Source organism: Gekko japonicus, unplaced genomic scaffold (assembly GCF_001447785.1).
Source record: "Gekko japonicus isolate JY-2015 unplaced genomic scaffold, Gekko_japonicus_V1.1 scaffold339, whole genome shotgun sequence".
Taxonomy (NCBI): Eukaryota; Metazoa; Chordata; class Lepidosauria; order Squamata; family Gekkonidae; genus Gekko; species Gekko japonicus.
The window spans coordinates 11400-21430 of record NW_015169182.1 but is presented as its reverse complement, the minus strand read 5'-3'; the positions used below and the strand labels follow the sequence as shown (position 1 = coordinate 21430).

The 10031-nt window shown below is 44.2% G+C and overlaps 1 protein-coding gene across 1 annotated transcript in view; it reads left to right on the top strand.

Annotated features, from left to right (window-relative positions):
• POLR1B (polymerase (RNA) I polypeptide B) overlaps window positions 1-9724 on the top strand; it is a 24748-nt gene extending 15024 nt beyond the window's left edge. Inside the window, exons 9-15 of the mRNA XM_015416137.1 lie at window positions 1487-1768; window positions 2040-2173; window positions 2503-2673; window positions 3334-3490; window positions 6198-6394; window positions 7226-7479; window positions 8683-9724. Coding sequence (XP_015271623.1) covers window positions 1487-1768; window positions 2040-2173; window positions 2503-2673; window positions 3334-3490; window positions 6198-6394; window positions 7226-7479; window positions 8683-9562 — 2075 coding nt within the window. The 3' untranslated portion in view covers window positions 9563-9724. The remainder of the gene's footprint in view (window positions 1-1486; window positions 1769-2039; window positions 2174-2502; window positions 2674-3333; window positions 3491-6197; window positions 6395-7225; window positions 7480-8682) is intronic.
• Window positions 9725-10031: the final 307 nt, after the last annotated feature.

The following is a 10031-nucleotide window of genomic DNA, read 5'->3' as shown; positions in this document are numbered from 1 at the left end:
ACGCCCTCTCCCGCGGCGGAGGGTGCGGGGGGGGGGGGGGATGTAAACCTGAACCCACAAAGCTGCTGATGAAGAGCCTTGCGCTGTGTTTAGCTTTAAAGCCCATTGGGGCTAGGAAGAGAAATGCGTGGCATGGCTGCTGGGGGCCTCCCAGTCCTGAGCCCAAGTTTCCTCTTGGGCAGAGAGAGGCGAGGGGGAGACTTACCTAATTCAGTGGCCTGTGGGGCACGAGAGCAGATCTTCTTGGGCAGCACAGCAGGAGGGGTCTTCCAGGCATTCTAGTGAAGCAGGAAGTAAGGCGGGGGCCGGACAACTGCCTCCCTTTAGAGGGCTGGCCCTGCAGACAGTGAGCAGCCAGCTGCCTCACCAAGTAAATTGATTATTGGGAGGGCGGGGCCACCCACTCCTGGGGCCTGTGCGCAGGGATGAAAATCCCTGCGCTGGGGTCCAGAAATCCGTGCGCTAGCGCGGCTTACAGAAAACACTGGTCTGAAAGTGTGTTGGGCATCATGTGGTGAAAACTCAGAAGCCAGATAGGTGCCTCTGTAAGTTTTCCAGTGGTTGGAGATGGTAGCATCCTTTGTTGTTCTTCCTTCCTGTGCTAGAGAAACTATGGGAAATCTGATCAGTTTGCATACTTAATACATGCTGCAGTATTTAGATTGCCAGTAGTGCCGAATTTTAACTTCTTGAGCAGGGAGCACACGTAACCCTAATCATACCCTTAGAACGGAGCCTAGTCCAATCCCTGAATCCTTTGTATACCACCCACAAATTATCTCCCTTTATAGCTCAACCTATATGATCCAGTTTACAGGAGGGCACAAGAAAATAGCAGGAAAGATGTCCCACCCTCGCACTGCTGTATGATTCAAGGGACATTTTCAAAAAACTCCAAGAGGCATGAGTGACAGTATTACAAGGGAATGTGTAAGCGAGGAGTAAATGGCTAATTTGTTTATATACACATTATGTCTCGTAACCCTCTGCATCTTGTATGTTCTGGTCATATATTTAACCCCAAATAGTAATGAGTATGATCAATACCCAGAGTGTTGTGGAGAAGACTTTGTATGTAACAGGGCTTCAAAGGCCACTGTGTCAAATTTTAGCCTGCTAAAATGCTTACGAAGAATACCAGCACAAGGCAAGGAAGGAGATAGGGAATATCATGGCATAAACAGAAGCTCTTGCACAACTTTGGACTTCTTCCATGACCCCACTCTTAGAACTTCTCAACAGGCTTCTACATTAAGCATGAGACTCTGTATTTGACAAGCACACCTGTATCCTCATATTTAGTAAACCTCCTAAAATTCAGTTCATTTTAAAAATGATACACTTTTCCCTTTCACTTTCTGAGGCCTTCCTTCCCTGGAGAAAAAAAAGTGATATACTTGGCTGACAGATGTTCATAGCAAAGAATTTTCGTAAGAACTTTTATTTATTTATCTCCCCCCCCCCCCCCGCTTGTTCTCCTTCCAAGGTCTGGGGATGTTGCAAAGCTCTGGCCTGTGTGTGATGGCAGACAAGCTGAACTTCGTTCGCTACCTCTCTCATTTCCGCTGCGTGCACAGAGGTTCTGATTTTCTCAAGATGCGAACCACCTCAGTGCGCAAGTTGCTGCCGGAGTCGTGGGGTTTTCTATGTCCTGTGCACACCCCAGATGGGGAACCCTGTGGCTTGATGAATCACATGACAGCTACATGTGAAATAGTAACACAGCCTTCATACACAATATCCCTGCCACCTTTGCTTTGCTCATTCGGTAAGTATTATTTGACTTGATTCTTAGTAATGCTCTTTAGGAAAGCAAGTCCTAAGCTGAGGACTGGTTTTCTGTGCCACAAATCTTGCACTGCAGTGTGCAGGAAAATGTGTACACGTGCTTATCCGTGTCTGTAGAGAACAGTAATAATGGCTGTGGGATCACAGCCTGTCTCTTCCTGTTGTTAATAAAATTTGGACAGTTTCCTTCTGAAAGATGTTTACTGATTATGAGGTTGGTGCTTTAACCATTGTTATCTGTCTTTCCATAGGTGTCACTCCAGTTGATGGTACGCCAAGCCAGTCCTATTCAGAGTGTTACCCCGTTATGTTAGATGGCTCTTTGGTGGGCTGGATAGAGAAGGATCTAGCTCCTGGTCTTGTAGACACACTAAGATATTTTAAGGTTAGCCTTGCTCGATTAAACTATGCCATAAAGTGTCAATGTTTCTGAGCATTTCTTGAATGTTAAGTCGCCTGTAGCTATATTTGTCATATAGGTTTTACTTGCTGTTTCTTTTTGGACTTGGACATTATTAGCATTTATAACCCTTAATTTAAAAAAATGTTTGGCACTATTATCTGTTTAGATTTATTACTTTTGAAGGTATACTTTTTTGGCTTTGTTTTTGCCTCCTCAGAAATGTTTGTGGAATGGCTTGCATATATTTGCAGCTCCTTTCTGTTGCTGGAAATGAAATTAAGTTGCTAATATTTTTTGGTCTGTGCAAATAGATGATGCAAGAAAAGAGAATTCCAGTCTGGACAGAGGTGGTCCTTATCCCAATAACAGGGAAACCCAGCCTGTACCCAGGGCTCTTCATTTTCACTACACCGTGTAGGATGATGCGTCCTGTACAAAACTTGGCCTTGGGGAAAGAAGAATTGATTGGCACCCTAGAGCAGGTACTATGCATGTATTTATTGTATTTATTGATGACAGAATGATGGCTACTACTGTGAATCTGCTCACTGATGTAACTTATTCCTTAGTGGCTAGCTGAGTCTTCTGCCTTCATTACTTTTCAGTTGTTTGGGACTCAAACTTGCATTGACTGCTGCAGTTTTTTCTGTGTAATCTTGTCTTGCAAACTTCTTATGTTTAAGGGACTACAAAGTCAGAGCTCTTGCTAGAAGCAGTGCTAACAGGGCCTGTTGAATTGATCTGTTGGATTTTGATCCTGCATCTGACCCAGGTTCTGAACTCACTTTCGACCTGAGGTCTCCTCCATAAGCTTTTATTTATTACAGGATTCACACCGTGCTTTTTCTTGTGTCTCAAGGTGGCCTACAGTAATAATTAAAACATTACAGGGCAAAACCAAAATAAAATAACAAACTTAAAATACCCCACCACCCCCCGCCAAGACACTTGCTGTTCCATGGCCCATCAAAACCTCTGGCAAACAAGCAGGCCTTGCAGCACCTCTTAAAGATCTCCCACAAGGGGGCGCCTGGTACTTAGATCTTTGTTACTGACCATAACTGCAGGAAGTTGTTCTGTGGGTTTAACTGCCCGCCAAAAAGACTTTGAGATTAACGTAAACTGGATTTTTCTTTTCACAGGTCTTCTTAAACATTGCTGTGTCTGAGGATGAAATTGTACCTGGCGTGTTCACTCATCAGGAGCTCCTTCCCCATAGCATGTTAAGCGTAGTAGCAAGTTTCATTCCCTTCTCGGACCATAACCAGAGTCCCAGAAACATGTACCAGTGTCAGATGAGTAAGTATTACAGTCTTTAAAAACCCAAAGTATCCCTTCCCTGAGCCTGAAGGTTCTCAGGGTGGCTCCCACCAAATCAAAATGAAGAAGAAGAAAAAGCCCTCTCCAAACTCCTGGTAGAAACCATCTGAGGGAAAAGAAACAAACAAAAAACCTAAAGACAAAACAAATCCATCAGTGCATATAAAAGCACAAAGTAATAAAATAGAACAAGTCGCACAAAAGAACAGAAATAACTAATGAAAACTAAAATATCTGCCATTGGCCCATCAACCACCACTCAAGAGTACTCACGTGCCATTGGCTGGGGGCTAGGTCCACTCCACTCCCCCGCCTACTGCCAACCTGGACACTCTTCCCTCACAAAATAAACTGCCAAAACGGCTGTCTCTCCTGACGAAGACACTTCTCCTTCTTTGCTCCTGTGGGACTAGCTTTTCCCTCAGTTCCTGTCGCTAGCCAACCAAGCTTGGTTCTGTCAGTAAAAAGACAAAGGAAGGAAGCCCTTCCCAAGCCTTTGTGATGAACTCATTGGGGCTAGTCCTGACTAGGGTTGCCAGCTCCAGGTTGGGAAATTCCTGGATATTCTGTGGTGGAGTTTAAGGAAGCCAGAGTTTGGGGAGGGGAGAGGCCTCAGCTGAATAGAATGCCATAAAGCCCACCCTCAAAAACAGTTATTTTCTCTGGGGGGGGGATCTGTTGTCTGGAGTTCAGTTGTGATACCTGGCGATCTTCAGGCTCCACCTGGAGGTTGGCTACCCTAGGCGTAGCAGTTAGCACCTCAGAGCAGGGTCTGCTAGACCCAGGTTCTTGCTGTGGAAGTTGAGTGGGTGATTTCAGACCAGTCACAGACTTTCAGCCTAACCTACCTCACAGGGTTGTTGTGCAGATCAAAAGGGGGAGAGGAGAATGATGTAAGCTGCTTTGGTCTCCACTGTGGAGAAAGACTATTTTTCCTTCTGGGGAACCATTGCTGCCAATCTCCAGGTGAGGGCTGGAGATCACTCAGAATTAAAACTGCTCTCCAGATGGTAGAGATCAGGGGCAGATAACGGTAGGTTGATGGTTGGCTGGGAAGGACATAGGGTTGCCAACTTCAGGTTGGGAAATTCTTGGAGATTTGAGGGATGGAACCTGGAGAGGATGGGGTTTGTGGAAGGGTAGGACCTCAGACAGGTACAATGCCATAGACTCCACCCTACAAACCAGCCATTTCCTCCTGGGGAACCATTGTTGCCAATCTCCAAGGGAGGGCTGGAGATCACTCAGAATTACAACTGCTCTTCAGATGGCAGAGATCAGTTCCCCTGGAGAAAACAGTTAGCTCTGTGTCATTATATCCTGCTGAGGTTGCCACAGCAAATTGACGCTGAGTGCCCAAGGCCAGGGCACCAGCCCAGAGCCTCTTTCGAGAGCTCGTTGTATTTATTTCCACAATGGGAAATAAATTTCCTAGTAAGATAATAAAAACCTAACCTTGGATAACAAGCAGAGTTGCATCACGGGGTTGGGTATATAATGCAACAATCCTAGCCTGCTTTCTCTATCCACACCATTGGGTCCAAGTGCAACCCCAGATTCTTCAGTGAATCTGCTAATATTAAAATTGGCAGGAGAATCCATTCAAAGATATTGGCCTTCCTGACCAATATCATCTATGCCTTTTCTGAACCCTCCTTTAGCTTGTTGGTCCTTGGACACTTGACCACAACATCCAGAGACTGCCCAGAACTGATGCTTTAGTGTCAGAAGAGCTGGAGATTTGGGTCTTGAGACCAGGAAATTTGGACAGCACACAAAGGGGTGCAAATTAAGCCCCATACCACTTCATATGTGTATTTAAATGTATATTTCACTTTTCCACCCAAAAGATTCTTGGTGATTCACAACAGAAATAGAAAAACCTCGTATATGTACAGTAAACAACATAAGTGCAGATTGAAAACAGTTCTGATTCAGAGACCAGCTAAGACAATTAAAGAAACAGCAGCATCAACGTTGGAATGTTTTTAAGATGCAAAATGAAAGTACCTTAACTAAATGTTGATAGGGCTGAAAAGACCTTTGGGGGAGGGATTTTCACTGAGAGCAAGCTCTCTCCCATTGATCTTAAATCATCATTGCTAGAGGAGGGGTGATGTAAAAGAAAGTATTGTTGTTCCAGACCATACAATGCCTTAAAAGCTATAACGCACACCGGCAGCACTTCTCACCCAGAAACAAACTGGATGGCAGCTAGGAACAGGGCCTTCTTGCCTATGCCACCCCTTTTCTGGACATGCCCCCAGGAGTCCTGAGTGGTGTCTTCCCTTCAGAAAGCAAATTCACCTTCCTTTTTGGGGAAAGCCTTGCTGAGGAGGGGGGATAGTTATATGTGCTGCACATTGCTATTTTTTCTGATTGCTACTAGTATTGTGAATTGCTAGGAAAATAGTTTACTAATAATTTAAATCTGTTTATATTCTTACCGGTTTCACTGCAAATACCTTACTGTGCTTTAATTTGTGTTAGTTTGCCTTGGAGGATTGTTGATAGGCTGCATATATGTATTTAAAATAAATGCATAAAAATGAGTGTCATAATGCCAGCTCATATATTTATGGAAGAACCAAGATCTTAAATATAAAAACAAAAGCCGTATTTCCTTTTTAGTACAATTTTGTGTGTGTATCTTACCCAACACTGCCAGTTTTTGTTCTTTCCTCAGGCAAGCAAACTATGGGCTTTCCACTACTGACTTTTCAGAACCGGTCAGATGACAAACTCTACCGGCTTCAGACCCCTCAGAGCCCCTTGGTGCGGCCATCCATGTATGATTATTACAACGTGGACTCTTACCCAATTGGTACAAATGCAATCGTTGCTGTTATCTCCTACAGTGGCTATGACATGGAAGATGCAATGGTAAGTCTTCAAGCAAGGCAAACTTGGAAATGAACTTTCTCCTGATGAGCTCAAGATGAAGATAACATTTGGATTAAAGTAGAACTTGACCCTCCTGATAAAAATTTAATCATTCCATGAATGAAGTTTATTTTCACATCTATGAACAAAAAAAAGGCCTGCATATCAGAGGGTAACTTTGAGCTACTACAGCTGGTAATTAAGGTCAGCTGAAGGGTAGGGAAATCATGTAGTCCAGCATCCTGGATCACATAGAGACCACCTGATTGCCTTAGAGGGCCACAGACAAGGTATAGAGGCCAAGGCCTTTCCCTGATATTGCCTCCTTGGTCTGGTACTCAGTTTTACTGCCCCCCCCCCCCCGCATGTGGAGGTTAGTTAACCATGGCTAGTAGTCATTGCTGGGTGTATCTTCCAGGAATCTGACTAATTCCCTTTTAAAGTAACCTATTCTAATAGCCCATTCAGTGGTGGTGAATTCCACAATTCAGTTTACTCACCTTCACTGGCTACCCCCAATTTAATGTTATGGAAAAGGGAGAAAAACTTATTTCTGTCCGTTTTTTCCACCCCTTGCATAATTGCATAAACCTCTGTCATGTCTCACCTTAGTCATCTTTCTTCTAAACTGAAAAGCCCCAGACCCTTTAGCCTTTCCTCATAGGAAAGGTGCTCCAACTTCTTAATGATTTTAGTTGCTCTCTTCTGCAATCCCAGAGACTCTGTTGCTATATTTCCCTGTAACCATAGAAACCAGATGCCTTGGGTCACATAAGTGTTGCCTGTCTCTAAGCTTTTACTTGATATGGATTTGCATTACTGTTTTTTTAGGTTGTAAACAAAGCTTCATGGGAGAGAGGGTTTGCTCATGGAAGTATCTACAAGTCAGAGTATATTGATCTTGCTGAAAAAGTAAAGGAAGGATCTGAAAATCTGGTTTTTGGGATTGGTCGCGATAGCCCAAATCCTTTGAAGAATTTGGATGCTGATGGTCTGCCCTACATCGGGACCAAGCTTGAATACAGGGACCCTTATTACAGCTATCTGAATCTCAGCACAGGGGAAAGCTTTGTGATCTACCATAAGTAAGTTCAGATTGCTACTGTTCAGTTACACTTTCCTTCCTGAAAACTGTTTTGTGAAAACTGCCATATGAACGGCTGTGTTGGGTGTCCTGATCATTCCAGGGAATACCACCACTCCCCAACACCCTGGGAAACACTTTGGAATGGTAGACTTTGATGGGAAAGTGTGTTGGTTCTTGATGCGGAATAATCCCCTGCTCAGTCACTGAAGTTCACCTGCTGGCCTTGGCCAAATCTCTCTTCCAAGCTGGCCTACTTTAGCATGCAACTATGAGAATAAATGATGGGGGGAAATTAATGCTGTTTGTATGTTGAGAAGTACTTTAATATTATCTTTGCTGGTCTCTCTGTCTCCTGAAGACCACTGGAGCTACTTTTCCTTCAATGTGACCCTGGGAAGGCATAAAGACTTCTCTAGTGTTGACTAGAGAAAGGGGGCGGGGAGTTGGCTTACTGAACCAAGCCAAATTGAGAGGAAGGTACTATTTGCTTGCCATAAAACTTACTGGGTGACCTTGGGCTAGTCACTTTCTTAGCCTAAGCTACTTCACAGGGGAACTGTGGGATCAGATGGGAAAGAGCCATTGTGCACCTTGGAAGAAAGGTGGCATAAAACTGCAGTACATAGATTATGAATGTGGAAGATCCGATACTTAACTTTGGGGCAAGTACATTGACACGATCAGCCACATAGGAGTGCAGAAGTGAAATGCCATGGATGAGGTGAATGAGACTATCCTTTTCTCTCAGAGAAGAACTACCCTGAGCAGGAATAACAACTCTGTCTAGGAACAGTTGGCTGACTCTCAGTGGCAGACAATACAGGCTGATCAGTTGCTGATAGAGCCACCAAGAGGGGGGACTAAACAGTTCTAAATGCAGAACTCAGGGGGCCTGAAAGAAATAACAGTGTCTAATTGGAGCAGTGCACCTACTGCTCCAGCTAGGACAAAGGTGGTCATTAGCAAGTGTGGTTAGGAAATGGTCTTGAGGAATTTAAGAGTCAGAATATTAAGAGTGGAAGATGGAGACTGAGTTGCTGAGAAGAGTTTGCTTTTTATTGTGCTAATTTATTAGCAGGCTCTTCATGTCTTTTGTTTTGCCTGTAGCTTTTAAAGCTTTTCTTCTAGCAAGAGCTTGAACTAGGTTTCCCATAGAAGTTCTCATGATGACAATCCAAACCTCTTCTTTCCTCTTCTTCAGGAACAGGGAAACCTGTTATGTGGATAACATCAAAATATGTAGCAATGACACAGGAACTGGAAGATTCAAAAGTGTTTGCATCACTCTGAGAATCCCGCGGAATCCAACTATTGGGGACAAATTTGCCAGCCGGCACGGGCAGAAAGGCATCTTGAGCCGGCTGTGGCCAACTGAGGACATGCCATTTACAGAAAGCGGAATGGTGCCAGACATTCTCTTCAACCCTCATGGCTTTCCATCCCGAATGACCATTGGCATGTTAATTGAGAGCATGGCAGGGAAATCGGCAGCGCTGCACGGGCTCTGCCACGATGCCACCCCATTCACATTTTCTGAGGAGAACTCTGCCCTGGCTCACTTTGGTGAGATGCTGAAGGCTGCTGGCTACAATTACTATGGGACTGAGAAGATGTACAGTGGCGTCAGTGGAGTAGAGCTGGAAACGGACATTTTCATTGGAGTTGTGTACTACCAGCGCTTGAGACACATGGTCTCTGACAAGTTTCAGGTTAGGACTACAGGGGCCAGAGACAAAGTCACCAACCAGCCCATTGGAGGAAGGAACGTTCAAGGAGGCATTCGCTTTGGAGAGATGGAGCGGGACGCATTGTTGGCTCATGGAACATCCTTCTTGCTGCACGACCGCCTCTTCCACTGCTCCGATCGCTCAGTGGCTCATGTGTGCGTTAAATGTGGCAGTTTGCTTTCCCCTCTGTTGAAACCTCCACCTCTTGGGTCCACCACCCGCATTAGGCAGTACATTTGTACCATTTGTGAGCGGAGCGATACCATAGAAACAATTGCTGTGCCTTATGTCTTCCGGTGTTTTGTGGCAGAACTTGCAGCCATTAATGTAAAAGTGAAACTTGATGTGAAATAATTGTAGCAATACGAACTGTCACTTTTTAACTTTGGAAGAGCAGCAGACTTGCTTCTGCTGTGGAATGTTTAAAAGAGCTGCTGACTCATTATGAACTGTCTCATTGTATGTAAAAACAGGTTAAACTCTGCAAAGAAGGGTTGGTCTACTAAGAAATCAGACTCAGGCATGTGGGATGGTCACTTTAAACTTTCGGTAAACTATCACAATTCTCTGGTGTTTCTTTTAAATAAACTATTGTATGGATAACCATTTTCAAATTGAAATGTGTTCATTTGCTCTACAGACTGGAGAACCAATTTCTTTTTCCATGCTGTAGATCTTGAAGCGTGTTTTATGCCAACAACTGGGACAGCAAAAAGAGGCTGGGGAGTTAAAGATGAACATCAGAAAACAATTAGTCTTTCTATCTAATGTGCCTTTATGTCCAGGAAGGTGGTTCAGTATTGAAAGATTTGCTTAATTGAAA